The sequence below is a fragment of the Aulostomus chinensis genome, chromosome 5 (genome assembly GCF_037954235.1).
Source record: "Aulostomus chinensis isolate RoL2024-O1b breed Wild chromosome 5, RoL_Achi_v1.0, whole genome shotgun sequence".
Classification (NCBI taxonomy): domain Eukaryota; kingdom Metazoa; phylum Chordata; class Actinopteri; order Syngnathiformes; family Aulostomidae; genus Aulostomus; species Aulostomus chinensis.
Window position 1 is genome coordinate 30,765,409 of NC_141324.1, and position 16,554 is coordinate 30,781,962.

The 16,554-nt window shown below is 45.3% G+C and overlaps 1 protein-coding gene across 4 annotated transcripts; it reads right to left on the reverse strand.

Moving 5' to 3' along the window:
• Positions 1-6: 6 nt before the first annotated feature.
• Positions 7-10,900, reverse strand: LOC147262151 (ATP-sensitive inward rectifier potassium channel 10-like). 4 transcript variants are annotated; one of them, XM_086204575.1, is made up of 7 exons: positions 8,657-8,762; positions 7,307-7,412; positions 4,748-5,061; positions 3,615-3,826; positions 3,087-3,218; positions 2,382-2,559; positions 7-1,908 (listed from the first exon to the last, which is right to left on the reverse strand). In XM_086204575.1, exons 2-7 carry the CDS (start codon positions 7,318-7,320, stop codon positions 1,514-1,516), a joined length of 1,245 nt encoding a protein of 414 aa, XP_086060701.1. In that variant the 5' UTR covers positions 7,321-7,412; positions 8,657-8,762; the 3' UTR covers positions 7-1,513. The 4 variants fall into 4 exon arrangements, with proteins under 4 accessions (XP_086060701.1, XP_086060698.1, XP_086060700.1 ...); XM_086204572.1 differs by lacking the exons at positions 7,307-7,412; positions 8,657-8,762 and adding an exon at positions 10,698-10,900 and having other exon boundaries at positions 4,748-5,093; XM_086204574.1 differs by lacking the exon at positions 7,307-7,412 and having other exon boundaries at positions 8,657-8,809.
• Positions 10,901-16,554: the final 5,654 nt, after the last annotated feature.

Sequence of the window (16,554 nt, forward strand, 5' to 3'; positions counted from 1 at the left end):
CTCACAGAACCTTACTCACTTTATTTATTTTTACACTGCGTTTTAAGTATTCAAAGTGTAAGTGCTTCTTCCTACAGTGCTTCGTTTACATCCATAAAGTGCTAACTTACTGCTTTAAAACATAAAAGAAAAGTACAAATGCCCACAACAACAAGAGATACAATGTACTGAGTACCTCAAATACAGTGTATTCATTTTAAGGTTTGTTTACATGTAGTTTTGCAGTACTTCACTACTGCTTACACCAGCATATTGTAGTGCCTTGCCTGTGCAACACATCTGGTACCGAGCGATAACTGAGAGAAGGAAATTGCATAACAGTGTGAGATGGAGGAACAGCAAGACAAGGGATATCCTCAAAAGAAAGAAAGAGCATGAGCTCCAGTTCCAGTGGAGGAGAAAATACAAGCCAGTTGATGATGCGCCCAAAGAAACCCCAGAGCAGCCCCATATTTTGACATCTTTCAGTTTCAAACAAGTGCAGTGAAGGCGCAAAAAGCTGGCGCCGGAGACGTGCTCCTGTATGAACACTGACTTAGTTTATGAGAAGAGATGAATCTCTGTCTGCTGTGGACATTTAGACAGGACACATGAGGGTACCAAAGTGAACCAAGCAGTTCAGATTCCACACACAAATCAGTGCATTAATCACCTCAATGATTATATAAGATTATTTTATTTAGCTGAAGTTAATCAACAGCAATGAATGTGTTCTTTAGCCAACCCTAACGATTAGTGTCTACTGGTGGGACGAGCAAAATGTCGCTCGCTCTGTGTCTTAAAAGACAATACTTGTCTCATTCTGATGAACGTCAAACTGCTGCTGACACTAGAGATGAAACATTCATAAGCTTTGAAAAAACTGCAAGTCGTTCATGACCTCAGTTCAGGGCCGTCCGTGGAATCATCCAATGAGCAAACACACAAGTCCCAACCGCGAGAGACAAAGATGGGGAGGATGTTCTGCGTCTTCTGGCAGCACCACGCTTCCACCAGCCCAGAGTGCACGCGCGCGCGCACACACACACACACACGCACGCACACACACACAGTGGAAAAGCTCTCTCTTTGAACTGGTCATGTTGCATTCAGCTCCCTCGACCCACTCAAGCCCACCTGGGTTTTCCTTCCTCTTCATCACTCCTTATTTTTTCACCTTAGTGGCACCAATGAATAACCTGACCTTTTATTTAGTAGTGACACGCAGTACATGCATGCAGTACAGGGGAAGTGGGCGAGCAGCCTCCACATGTACCTGCAGTTAGGCAGAGTTAGGCCAACCTACGAATACAGTCAAACCAGAGTCAACACATGTTAGTCTGACAGATAAAGGACAATGACACTCTGACCCTCATGTTTGTTTCTGCATCATTTGGCGCAGCTAAGACCCTCAAATGCTTTGAGAGGTTCAAACAGTCTGAATATCTGAAGAGGCCGTCAGCCTCGCTGTCTTCTTGTGACCTGTTCTGATTCATGCTGGATGAGTTTCTTCCTTGTTAACCAGTCCAGGTAATCACACGTTGCTGATGCGAACGCTGAGGGGAGTGTCCCTGACTCGCCCACGCTCCTCCCCTCGCTCGCGGTAGCTCTGCTCCAGACGGATCTTCTCTGGATCGGACACCTCAGGAACAGTCCCACCTCCATTGCTGTGGTACGCATGCTGGGGGCTGGATGTTTTAAAAATGGGAGTGGTCTTGGTCTTGGCCACTTTGTCGAAGAAGGCAAAGTCTGCTACATATTTACCTGACGGGGAGAGGGAGACTACGGGGGGAAACTCATAGCCCCAGAGGATCTCATCCGGCAGGTAGGAGGTGCGAACCTGGCAGGTGGCTGAGGTTGGCTCCACCGTAGCGCTCATGATCACTAGCAGCTCGAAGTCGGCTAACTCTGGATCGGTCCAGCCACCACCTGGTGCGGGACCAGGAGACGATATGACATGATTTTATCATTTTGAACATATATTCTCGAACACTAGACCATTATTTTTAAGACTCGAGCCCACATCACTACTAGGAGGTGGCCGTGAAATTGGCAGCTACACTCTAGATGTCACCTGCACAGCTAAAATGAAAACGTACAGCAACACTTTAGACATCATACATATGTATGATGTCTAAAGTGTTGCTGGAGCAGGCAGGGAACAGATTTATGGTCCTTACTTTTGCCAGAGTGTAAATCTGTGTTGATATTGTACAACTAATACACAGAGAGGCGGGGGACAGCACCCAGCCACTCAGAGTGGGTGTACATTATAGCTGCAATAAATATTGATCTTGAACAACAGCCACAGTGTTGAATTAATATAATTCAAAAAATAAATACTCTCTTGCCATAAATCTGCTGCCAATCCCCAAATCCCTGGACCTCACCACTAAACATACCCTTGGCGGCCCAGGCTCTCAGAGGGCTGTTGTCATCGATGACATGGTAAAAGGTGAGAGGCAGGATGAGAAAGGGGCTGTCGCTGGACGTGTCCACCTGGAAGGACACGTTCCTCTGGTCGAGACGAATAGTCTCCCCTTCCTTTGTCAGAGAGGTCTGGAGCAGTTTTCCAGTGACCTGGAGAAATGTAAAGATGTGAAGTGTTGTTGCAACAAAGCAGTGAAGACCAAAGCCCCATTTTTCCCACTAAAAACCCCCACTCCTACGCAAGTGCCCCCCCCCCCCCCCCCCATTTCTTCAGAATTGGGAGCAGCTTTAATCTGCATGCAGTCCCAGGGCACTGACCCTGCAGTAGACACCAGTGTTTATCAGCTCAGATCTGATCAGCATCGACTGGAACACAAAACCTTGATGAACACAGTGTCTCGTTGTGGCCCAGTAGTCAGACACCCGTCTGTGTTCAAGCAGAGACGCTCAAGCTACTGGTAACACTGGCAATACTGGTAACACTGGTAACACTGGCAACATTGACGCCGAGAGAGCCGTCTCACCATCGCCATGCCATGAGAACTGCATCAGTCTGCTCTTATTCACGGTGGGGAATGGAAAAGCAGTTATTACACACATTTATGTATATATATAATATATATATACATAAATGTGTGTGTGTGTGTGTGCGCACGCGTGTGGTTTTACACACTGACCTGACAGCCGAGCAGGAGACTCTTGCGCATGTTGGCCACGCGGATCATGAGGCACGGTCGACCTTCCTGTATCGACACCACAGCATGTTGGCTAAACTTTACTGTCTCCCCTCGCTTCTTTGGCCGAGCCACCTGTCGAGAGAAAACTCATTCAGGATTCAGTCTGACGATGTTAGTATGTTCGTCTTTGTGTGTGTGTGTGTGGGGGGGGGGGGGGGGGGGGGGGCGACAATGTCAGTGCTTCATCTCAGTTGTCAAATTCCTTGAAACGGTGAAACTCCAACACTGTGATTAAACCCATAATTTAAGCTTTCTGCCATATTAGGGATCCCCCTCTCTAGTTACATAGACATCTTGATGTATTGTAATCTATTACTGTGTTATAATCCACTATTATCTTACTCTTTATTGATTATTACAGAACTGCAATCCAGTATGGCGTCATGGGATTCCACCCTTGGTTGATGTTTCTAAGCTTGCCGCTGGATGTGTGTGTATTTGTGTATCGTTGCTGCTGGTCAAGGCTACCTTAGCCAGGAAGGTCCCAGTGATGAAGATCTCCATCAGCATGGTGATGACCAGCTGGATGATGAGGAGGATGATGGCCGCGGGGCATTCCTCCGTGATACAGCGGAAACCATAACCAATGGTCGTCTGAGACTCGAGGGAAAAGAGGAAGGCCCCCGTCAGGGTCTGCATCTGCATCACACAGGGCGTGTGGTTGGATGGAGGGTCAAACTCTGGAAGGAATAATCGAACAGCGAAAGGTTTCACCTGTAGGACAGTCATGATGTTTCATCGCTTTTTATCTGTTTTATTATTATTATTTTATCGTTTGGTCTCTCGGTCAGCTGCTGATGGCTACATGAGGCGTGTCAGTATCATCGTTGACTTCTTTATGCCTACAAATATGTGCTTTGGACCGTTTCCAGTCGCTGCCTCCAGATCAAAGCACAGGAGCATCCACGTGTTCCAGTGCAGCTTCGGGCCGCGGCCTCGAAGGACCGGGCCAACTTGTTAGGAAATCAGCTTCGTTGACATCCTGAGCAGACGAGACGGAGATGATCCGCTTCCCTCTTCTGTGCTGCGTTAGGGAGGTCAGACCCTCAGAGACCAGCTGACCGCTAGTTAGCTTAGCACAATGAATGGTAATGGATGGTCAGGTTAGCATACCTCCGTCAAAAGTCCTAAACTACTCTTTAAACCAAAAGGGTCTGAATGCCTACATTAGTATAACCTCTGGGTGCACTGATCTCACGAAGGACCTCAAACGCCTCCCTTTAAATTCAGCGAACAAAAGACGACGTTTGTTTATGACAAGAAGAGCGACTGCTGCTCCTCGAGGATGAGGAGGAGGATGTGCAGACAAACCAAGATCCTGATCCTTTTCTGTTTGAACCACAATGCAGCTTTTGGATGGGAACTTAAGGCTCAGTGAACAAAGAGTCAGCAGGTCTCTGTGGCTCTCAGGTCCCTAAAGCTGCACCGAGGAGAGGAGGGGATTAAACGTCGTTCAGCTGAAATTTCGCGCATTACCCGAAAAGTTGGCGGTTCCTTTAGCTAACAGCGTCAGGGACCAACTCCAAGGAGTGAAAGTGATTCTGAGTCGGAGTTTTAGGGGAAGACTCTTGATTTTTGTAACCACATAGACTCCTCCTCACCCAGCAGATCGCCGTGCACCAACGCCACGAGGTACCACAGCACCCCAAACAAGAACCAGGTCCCCGCAAATGTGGCTGTAAACAGGAAGAACTTGTAGCGCCATTGCATGTCCAGAAATGTCGTCCAGAGGTCACGTATGTAAAGAGCGCTCCGCCCGCTGACGTGCTCGATGCGCACGTTGCTGCGTCCATCTTTAGACAGGACTCGCCTCCTCTTCCTCAGTGTCCCGCCACCACTGGAGATGCCACCGCCCAGCAAGGGTTTCAAAACGTCCGTTTGTGTTTGGGAGTGGCAAACCTTCTGGGGGGAGGAGCTACGAGAAGAAGGAGGGGTGGCAGACGTCATCTGGTGGGGAGAAAAAAGGGATAAATGTCAGATCAGCTTAGCTGGCTGCTGATGGGCTCGTTCGAGATTTGAGAGGGGAAATAGGTGAACTAAAAGTTGAACAATACAAAAACTGTGCATTTTTATCTTACCAAAATGATCCAACTATTTGTGTGTGGTACAAACTGGTATTATTTAATTGTTTATTTCATTAATTTACAAAAGAACAATATCGTATTAACAAATCTTGAATGAGAGGGAAAAGAAAGAAGAAAAACCTTATTTTTCTGCCCCTCGACACACAGAAATCAATTTTCAAAGAGCACAATGTTTAAGATACAAGAGCCTCGTGTGAGCATGGCGGAGGTTTTGGTTCCCCTGCAGCCACCTGCTCGGAGTCCCGCGGGAGTCTAAAAGAAGACCTGAGTTTGACAATATTCAAACCATGAGTCATAGTCAGACTGTTACTCTGGAAATACTGAGTTATCTACAAATGAAGTGAATCAAGGTGGCGGTGCACACCCACGCAGGGTTTTTTTTAGTTGTATTGGCCGATTCATTTTGTATTATTTTTTTGTTACGTGTCTTTTGCTTCAGTCTGTTGTTCAAAAGCCTACTAAACGTCTCAAGAGGCTGTTGCTTGACTGCAGAGGAGCAGAATTTTGGAAGAGAAAAAGTCTTTTAAAAAATTGCAGTATAAGCCAGCAACAAACTGACTTGGTCACGAGTTTGCGTTTGGAAACTGACAAACTTATGACATGTCATGTGTCCAAGTCTGAAGACCGTGTAACCACACTGAAGACATGGAGAACTGAAGAATGAGTGGAGTTAAGGTTCTGCCATTATTCCTGCGGTGGCAGGGTGAGGAGGTGGGGGGTGAGGAGCTCAGATAAGCACCTAAATCAAAACAACCCAACTTTAGTTGGTCTTCGCTGGAAAGCTTCTTATTCGACTCTACAGGAAGTGACACAAGCGAGTGAGAAATAAGGTTATCATGGGGGAACCTGCAACGGTCGATGGACGACGTAGGAAGTGTCTCCATTGGTCAGTTACAGCAGTCACTCTGACTGTAACTGACCAATGGAGACACGTTTACTTGTAAGTCCTGCCCATGAGGCTTGGTTTTAATGCACCTTGCAAAATTCTGGGACATGCAGACACAACAGTTTTGGATTAATACACTTTTTTGTGTTGATACATCCCTGTTGGTTTTACCTGCAATAACACTTTTTTTAGTTCGTTTTGCAAACCTTTTCGGTTTTATTGCACATAAAAAGATGTAAAAGTAACTCCACATCGTTTGTTGTGTTAGAAGAGACAAAAACTTGGGCAGAACATGCAAACCAGAATCCCTTCAGAAACGAGTTTGTGACGACCGTATCAATCATTCAAGACAAATCCACTGTGTAAAAGTTGCATCTCCTCAGTAAACTTCAGAAGTGCCCAAACTTTTTCCCTCGGAGGGTAAAAACTCAAATCACATTTGCAAGCAAAAAAAGCGAAGACATTTTGTGTGGAACTGCAGCAAAATATCAGACTCTGCTGGCCGAATTCTGAACAAGTTCATCGTTAGCGATGCTACGTATTTATTTGCACCTACATTTGAAAATGGGTTTATTGATGTACTAATGCAACCTTTGGGCGGCCATGTTTGTAGGCCCTCCCATCGTCGGGTGTTCCCCTCAGTCTCAACGTTCAACTGCAGGTCACTGCCACACAAAGACAAACAGTATATTTCTTTATCTTCAGTGTATTTTCTCACTTACGTCCAACAAATCATGGAGGTCAGTGGAGGGAAGAGTTCCAAGAGGAGGAGAAGAGAAGAGAAAGAGTAGCGTTAGGGTGAAGATGTGATGCATTAACGTGACAAAGAATCCACACAGACGACCATTTGTGAACCAGAGGACAGAGGAGAACCTTGAAGGAGTCGATTCAGGCAAAAATAAAATCTTTGTCTGGAACCGGGACGTTCGTCTAGATAACGTTTTCTTTAGAGTCTCAGCCGTTGATTCTGACCAGAGGCTTTTTTTGGAGGGACAAAAAGTGAACTTCTGACTGGAAACTGGAGACGGCAGCAGCAATGGGACGGGGGCTTTCTGGGCTCAGAACTACTTTCCTGCAACTGTTCTGCTGTCTGCACCCTCTCCTGGGTCTCTGTCTCTCCTTCTCACAGATATTACAGAAGAAGCCACCGTGCTACCTGAGGCCAAGGACGTGGACACCCTGCACCCAACCTGATTGCCTCCATCGTTTCTCTTCTCTGAAGGTTTTGGAACCAGATCGTAGCGGCGATGATGCTGATGATCAGCTGGATAACAAGCACTGAACACTTCACCACTCCTGCAGATTTAGACAACAACAGCCAGAGTTCATTATCAACCATTAATTAACCCTGCAGGCCACTGAACCAGAATCGCTTTTATTGGCCAAGTTGGGAAAAAACAAGGAATTTGTTACTGGGTTGGCATTGCCTGCTGTACAGGGAAGGGAATAAGTTAGGAAAAATGAGTAGAAAAAATATACGTGTATGTACAAAATAGACAGTATACTGTATACAGAAAAAGGACAAAAACAGGACATCGTAACACAAAAGAGCAGGGTGGAAATGAAAAGCACCGCGTGGGTATTTTTGGCGGGGTTTTATTTCCTGACACTGATTATTTACGGTTATAAGCGTGACTTCAGAGTAACTCATCATTTATTCATGATCTTATTGGGGAAAGGAAGACAGCTATGAACAGCACAAAGAATGCGCTCCTTCTGGTTGATAATCACGCTGAACCACGTACATTTTTGATTGATGCTTTGACAGACGGAGCAGAGAAGCCTTCTAATGTTGCGGGAGGTCAATTTAGTGGTTAAATGTTTGAATTATGAATTCATCAGGAAAGAAGATCAAAAGTTCTTTTACTTTGGTAAATGACGACAACTTCTGTTGTTGTTGTCAAATCCTGCATCCTTTCATTTTCAGGCTGAAGTAAAGCCTTGTTTCTCTCTCCACACCCCAAACTGCTCAACGCTGAACTGCTGAAACGACCCAGAGAGCCCCGAAAACACCAAGACCCTTTGGAACGCATCGCACGCCGGAAAAAGTTAGGAAGAGCAGGAGAATAAAGTCGCACAATGAGGAAAAATTCCCTTAAAATTTTAGTGCAGCCGCTGAGTGCACTGTCGTACGCACTGCATTTCCTTTTGAAGACGTTACATGAAGTCTGAGGTGTGTGTGTTTGTTTGTTTCAATTGTGTATAAATGTACACAAACGGGGGTGTTCATATACTTTTGGCCGTATGACTCAGGACACGGTTCTGCATTGATCATGAATTATATAACCTAGCAACTTTAATTACATCGGCCGACCGGGATCATGAAAGGACGAGGCCCTCAGAAGCTCCGTAATGACAATGCCACTCTTTCAACTCCCTCATGCCTTCTCTCTCTGTCTCTCTCCCTCTCTCTCACACACACACACACACACACACACACACACACACACACACACACGCCAGCCTGTAATATTAGATCAAGGATAAATGACTGCATGGATGCTGGTGAGAGTGAAAAGAAGGAAATATTCTCCACCAACCTCTCCAGTAGGATGTAGTCCATCTCCATGGCAACACGACAACTCACTGTCCTGCGCTACCTCAGCGAGCCGAATCCAAGAACTAAATTGAAACTTTTTCTTTAGCCAAACAAAGGAGCGCTAGATGTTGATCTCTCTCTCCCTCTCTCCCTTATTTACTTTCCTCTTACTCCCTCCTTCCTTCTCTCTCTCTCTCTCTCTCTCTTCTGTGTACACAGGAATGCTTTGTTTGGCTCAGAGATAAAAGAAACAAAAGACACCATTGACAAAAACAACTCTGTGCCCATCCGTGTGTGTGTGTGTGTGTGTGTGTGTGTGTGTGTGTGTGTGAGTGTGTGTGTGTGTTTGTGTGTGTACATACGTATGTATGTGTGCAATTCTCTAAGAAACCGTGTACAAATGTGTGTGTGATTGTGTGTTAGTGTGACAGAGAGAGGGAGAGAGATGGAGAGATGCGTGAAAGGAAAAACGAGAGAACAGAAGAGAGGAAGGGAGAGAGAAAGACATCTGTGACAAAAGAGCCTCGTTAGTATTCTGGAGTGAAGAGTAATCACCCTCCATCTCTCCGTCTCCCCCCTTTCTCTCCCTCACACACACACACACACACACACACACACACACACACACACACACACACACAAACTTGAGTTTATCTCTTATGACAGTATATATTTTTCTTATGTCAGTTAATTTCACCTCCAAACAAACAGGGTGACTAAAGCATGAAAAGATGAGCTTTCTAAGATTTTGGTCCTGAGTCCAAACTCTTGACGGGTACTTCAGTAAGTATTTGTAGCGTGGCAGTATTGCAGTATTTGTCTTCAAATAAGGTCTGCATGTTTGGGGAGGAAGGTGATCTGATGTCACCTGCTGCGACCCGGAGGAAAACCAAGGTGTGGGACGCCTCTCTTTCTCTGCGTCTCTTTTCTGGGGTCCTCAGAGATGTCCTCTCCTGAGCCAGACTTCTTAGGTTTGACCACCAAAACTTCGCCTACTAACCATCTTTGCCGGTTCTAACACATAGGAGTCAAGTCACTGCGGCTCTGCAACTCCTGAGAAAAGAAACCCTTTATTTTCCTAGTTTTTTTACTCCAAAACGTTGCTTCAAGCCCAACGATGAGAGCGTCAAGGATCTCAAAGCGCTTTAATTTGTCTTCAAAGCTCGTTCCCTTTGCTGCCTTTACAGAAATACTGCATGGCGATGGTGAGGGTTGGGGTTGGGCTGAGTAGATATTTTCAATGAATTCAGCTTCATTGCGTCTGTGGGCGTTCTGCTACACCACACGCAGAAATGCATCCTGGGAAACTTTACAGCCTGGAGTTGACAGCATTAAAGAGTTCTTAACAAACTGTGGAGACGTGACGAGGCACCAAAGCAACTCTGGTTTTGAATTTATGAATAAAAAGATTTTGTTGTTGTTGTTGCCGTGTGTGTGTGTGTGTGTGTGTGTGTGTGTGTGTGTGTGTGTGTGTGTGTGTGTGTGTGTATTCCTTAATTCAAGAAGTACGAAGCACACATATGAAGACCCAACTAACCTGCACTGCTGCTGGAATCTGGTTCTACTTTTATGTCCTTAATTATTCAATCTACTTCTGAATACTACATTACACTACTCTCTTACTTCTTTATTCATTTGTCTTTTCATACTTTTCTTCATTTGGCACTGATCTGTCCTGCTTTAGAGGCCCAGCAGAGTTTCATAGTAACCCTGCATAACACCAAAATAAAGATGAGTCGTTATTTCATTTGTTTTTTGAGAAAATTCTTACTTATTTTCTATATTTCTTGAAAAGATTGAGATAGCGCGAAAGAAATGAACCCATTTGAATGGATGAACGAATCAAAGCAATGAAGCTCTAATTTGCGTCTCTCCTCTCTGGACGCGTCCTCAGGTGGGAACAGGTGAGAAACTTACCTTCACTGTGAGGGGAAATCAGGACTTTTCACTTCTTAGTGTGAGAAACAAACATGTTTTTGGTCTTCATCGTCTTGATTCTTACATTTTTTGCATTGCAATGTGCTAAGAAATCGTTTACTTACCTTTCAGCTGAGATTACAAGCTGATGGACCCGAGCAGAGAGGAGTTAGGAGCCCCGAGCCTCAGCCTGCGGTCCACATGTCGGCTCTGCTGTCATGCTCACTCAACACGACTGCAGCTTCAGCAGCCTGACACCGGTTCACCTCGGAGGACTTTTGTCAAGGACCGGTCGTCACTCGGCCTCGCTGATTCTCCCCAGAGTGCCAGAACTTGGCTTTATAAGAGGAGAGTCTCCCCTCTCTTTCTCCCTCCCTCTCTCTCCCTCTCTCCCTCTCTCTCTGTTGAATCCTCCTCACGTCTGTGTAATTGCTGTGATAATTGATCACCCCCCCCACCAACCACCACAACCGTCAACTGAATATCAGAGTGACACGTGACCACAAATGTATCAGAATGCGTACCATGACGATCACTTCATAACAGCGGGAGTCTCACGTGCGCAAAAACAGCACTAACACACCAACCCCCCGCAGCAGACACACACACACACACACACACACACACACACACACACTCTTTTTAGGGGGAACCACAGAGGCCCCTATTCATAAGTTCTGCGCAGCGTTTGTTGTGTCCAAGAGCGTCTGTACGAAGCGTCCCGTTAAGCTAAAACACATAAAGAGAGACATTCGTGAGGTGAATACGAGCCCGGGGGGGCGGCGGGGGGGGGACCTGTGTGGCCACACACAGTTGAGGGAGGTCGTTTTTTTTAATTGTGGTATTCTCGCCATGTTGAACAGCCTAAAGTACACAGTTAGGAACGGATGGAGGGTTTTTTTCCACATCACTTTCTTCCTTTCTTGCTTTTCCAGTGTAGAGAGACTGGGAGACAATGATGAAAATCACAGGTTAATTAGATACATTAATGAGAAACAAGACTTGACCATGGTTGAAGATACACGCTCGTACTCAGAAGTACAGAGGAACTTCTGACAGTATCAGGATACTTGCTCCGTGTCAGTACCACAATTCTGAGACTCTGCAATCAACAATTTATCTGAAGATGTTTGATTTAATTACTGATTCAAACCAACCAACAACACAAAAGCAGAACCAACATGAGAGGAACCAATATGGAGGAAAGTGAAGCGTTTTGCCTTGGAACTCTTTAATGTACAATCAACAAGCTGTGGCTGTGGGGGAGGTGGAGGGAGAGGAAGCAGGCGAGGAGGTGAGTCTGCGCTGGGGTGGTGACGGGTGGAGGCGGGTCCAAGTGACCACTGGAAGACCTGTGCGAGCTTGTGATTGGTTGGATGCAGAAGTGGCAGAAGAGCAGATTCTTCATTTTAAATCTTCAAGCTTTTTAACATTCGGCAGACATCTTCTTCTTCTTCTTCTTCTTCTTCTTCTTCTTCTTCTTCTTCTTCTTCTTCTTCTTCTTCTCTGTCTTTCTGTTTCCTTTTTTGAAAGTAAAAGAAAAGTAAAGTGAGGAATTGATTTTTTTAGATTAATGTGTGTGTTTATGTATATGTGTGTGTGTGTACAAACGCAGTCATATATATTAATGGACATACACACACGTATCTGTGTGTGTACATCAATGCAGGCTCCTGCAGGTCCTGGGCAGAGCATCACCTCCCGTCTGCTGGTTTTCTCTGGTGAGGTTTCACATGAGGACATTCCAAAGAAACCCTGTGGTTCATCCTGCTCCTGAATGTCACTGAGAGACAATCGGCTCAAGTTGATTCTTCAAGTGAAGCACAGACGAACAGGAGAACAACTTCAACTGCATTATCAAGGGGGGGGGGCATCTGCTGCTGCTACAGGTGGCAGGTTTGTGTTCCTTCCTTCGTGGTGAGTTGAAGGTTCAGTGACGTGAATGTGCAGGTCTCCTGGTGGAGTCTCTATGAAGTCACTGAAGCTGCACCCGTTTTACCACAAACTCAAAAACCACACCTCAGCTCTGACAGAGAGGTGAGGCCCGCCAGTTTGACGGGTTCTCTCCCCCTCAAAGAGTTTAAAAGACAAGACAAGAGGAGGCGTGGGGGTGTTACTTTCAGTATTCTTGCATCTAGGCTTCCCATAACTACAACTTCACCTCAGACGCTCAGGCCATGTGGCGTCACCACATCTCACCAGACAACGACTCCAAACGCCCGACGTCTCACTCCCAGCTCTCCATCAGTACTTTTATGAGGTTTAAGTACAAGAATGCTAGTTGGGAATTGGGGTTAGAAGTAAGATAAAGGGATGTTGAGGCTGAATATAAAAGTGACGTAAGTAAGAGCGTGCACGTGTGTGTGCGTGCGTGTGTGTGGGGGGTCAGTGCTCTTGGCTCAGGGTGATGGTGGTGGTGCTGGACCTACCTCCGCTTCATTCATTCTCTTTCTTGTTCTTTCTCTCTCTCTCCACTTCCAGCCTTTCTCTGACTCTGGATCCTTTATTCGCTGTTCTGCTGGCCGTGGCTCTTCCTTCCTGTGTTTGTCTCGCTGTGTTTGCTGAGGACTACAGGGTTACAGAAAGTTTAGACACCTGCTGCGATTTCCAACTAATTTGTCTTCGGTTCCTCCATTTATCACCCATCAATTTGTCATTAAACTTCACTAAGACTCGGTTTCAAGTCAGAGGACCATCACTGTGCCATAAACTGTTGCTACTCAAACATAAAAACCCAACCAACAATGCAGTAAAGAGACGTGTCCTGTGTCAAAAGTTAACCATGAACCGGTGCTGACTCGGAGCCCCCAGGTCAGTCACATGGACGCTGCTGACATCAAAACTCAGATATTTACACTTTATGGATGAAATGGATGTTGCACTAAAATATTCTCACCAAACAGACAAGCCATAAAAAGATGTTTAGCTCATACTGACAATCTAGAAACACACACAAACACACACATATATACAAACATATGTGAGTGTATTGCAGTTGTTGCAGGCTCCCCTTCAGCCACCGGGTGGCAGCAGATCACCTTACAGGATGTCCAGCTGTCTGCGTGCTCTCTGTGGTGTCACTTGCAACCTGAATCTTCTCCCGTTTGTGTGTTGATGAAAGGTTGTTGATGTGTAGACACAACAAATCTGATCAAATCTCATCACTCGACAACAACCGTTGGGGTGGGAAGAGGTCTGATTTTAGAGACAAATCCGATGTGCCTGCAGTCTGAAGGAGGCCTTTGTCAGTCAAGGACATGAGTCTGAAAGTGGTGATGGGCTAAAAGTCAGTTGCTGTTGTTGGTGGGAAGTTTTCATGGATTAATAAATGATTCAGGACAGAAAGTTTAAATGTACTTGGTCATGAACGGCAGAATCAGGCTGTTTGGCAATAGTTGACTCTTTATTTTAGGCTTCAGATTAAGATTATAGCTAGAATGTGAAGGTCAGGAGAATGCAACTTTTTGGTGAATGTTTCCACAAAGCGTGTGTGAGTTTGTGTGTGAGTTTGTGTGTGTGTCTGTGTGTGTGTGTGTGTGTGTGTGCGTGTGTGTGTGGGGGGGGGGGGACTCCCAGCAATCTTCAGAGCACCTGCTTTTCTTTCTCGTGGGAAACTGATCCTCCTCACCTGAGAACGCACACACACAGTAACACTCCAAATAAACACGTGGACTCTTGATGAGGAGGAAGACGAGGATTTCCAGGAGGGAATGAAAACAGGAGAGATTTCATTTTCTGCTCATTCCGGGGGAAAAAATGTCAAAGATCAAAAACGTAAGCTTCCTTTGCAGAATATGAATTCTGACACAAGAATATTTGTCTTTGATATTTTCTCTGTACATAAGAGCTCAAACTTCATTAAAACCTAAACATAGACACTATTTTATCAATTCTTTTATCTTTTTATACAGGAAGTAGATGGAAAAGGTGCAACATCATTTATTGAGCAGCGTCAGCGGCCGAGGCAGCGGGTTGCGCTGGAGCGCCCCTCGCTGGTCACTCCAGGCAGCGTCATCAGGGAACTGTGAGAGCTGCAGAAAGACTCCTGGAGCGATGAATTGTTGCAGGCACTGCTGAGTTTTTGTGTGAAACACAAGGTTCAGGACTTGATCTCTCGATGGTTTGATGGCTTCTCCCCTTCTTACCTTCCCTCTTCTGTCATCACGGAGGCCCTTAGAAGCACCCTCACCTGTATGAAAGGTGGGACTCCTTGTCATTGATGTCATCGTCTAACGTTTTATCCAGTAATTTGGTTGACTGATTTATTTAAGTGGTCGTGGTCAACAGTCACATTAGGATACCCCCCCCACACACACACACACACACACACACACACACACCAAAAAAAAGTGTGCAGCCTATTTAAGAACCAGTTCTATAGAGTGAGTCTGTGGAGGCGTGGTTACAGGCTCTGGAACCGGTTAACATGCTGGCGAGGAGCATTTTAGCACCTCAGGCAACAGTAACTTTATTCTGCTAAACCTCAACACCGCAGGAATGTTGATGAACCCCTGCAGCACTGCGGGAAATGATCACCTTTCCAAACCCCATGCAGCTCGTCAGAGGCGTTGGAGGACTGCCACACGGTGAAGCTTCTTGTTGATGATCAACCAGCAGGGAGTCATCGTGAGGCCGGGTGAGCGGGAACCATCTCTCCCCAGAGACATTCAGTCTGAGGATGACAATCCACGCAACCTGTGAGGGAAGAAGCCTTAAAGGTTCAAAGCAGACGTTCAGGCGGTGCAACACAAGATGGCTGCCGGAGCGTTGCATCACACGTAAACAAACCCATGATCAACGAGGAATAACGCACAGAGAACTTCTGATAAGTGTTTCCTTCAATGTGCCGCAGAAACATGAAGAAGGTTTAATGGAAAACTGTAAGAATCAGAAAGCTTTAATTGCTTTAATTAAGCTTTAATTGCCCCTCGGGGATAAATAAAGTCATCTGAATCTGAATCTGAATCTGAATCTGAATCTGAATCTGAATCTGAATCTGAGCAAAGTTCAGAAGGAAGGAGAGGGAAAAAGCAGCAAAAAAAACCTTAGAGAAATCGTTCCTAAAATGATCAAAGGACTGACACAGAAATCATCTTTACAGTTTAATTAAAAATTTTCTTCATAAACTGAAAATCGTCACATTTGGATTATTTTTTATTTGATAAAATTACTTTGGGAGCATGCATTAAAAACTGCAACAATGTTTTTTTAAGGGTTTTCAAGGTTAGAAGGGAAACTCAATATTTTCTCTAGTTGCTGTCTTGATTTTGCAAACAAACTCAGATTTTTTTTTGCCGGATAAAAAGCAGAATGAATGTTTGAAAGTCAAAGATGTTCTATAAACCACTTGAGGCTGAATAAATCCTGAGCACAGAATGAGGTTCTCCAGCTCAGACTGAGAACATGAGACCAGTGAGGCATCTTCCTGTGCTGAGGCAGATCGCCGGGACCAACAGGTCCTGGCTGGTTCTGCTGTGAAAGGCAGCACGACCATGCGAATGTTAATTATCTGTTATGTAAGATTAGGAAACAGCAACACTGGCGCGCACACACACACACACACACACACACACACACACACACACACACACACACACACACACACACACATACATACATGCAAATACATGCACATACACACATACATACATGCACATACACACGTACACACATACATGCACCTACACACAGATACATGCACATACACACAGATACATGCACATACACACAGATACATGCACATACACACACATATACACGCACATACACACACATATACACGCACATACACATATACATGCGCATACACACATACATGCACATACACACATACATGCACATACACACACATATACATGCACATACACACACATATACATGCACATACACATGTACACACATACATGCGCATACACACATACACACATACATGCACATACACACATATACATGCACATACACATGTACACACATACATGCGCA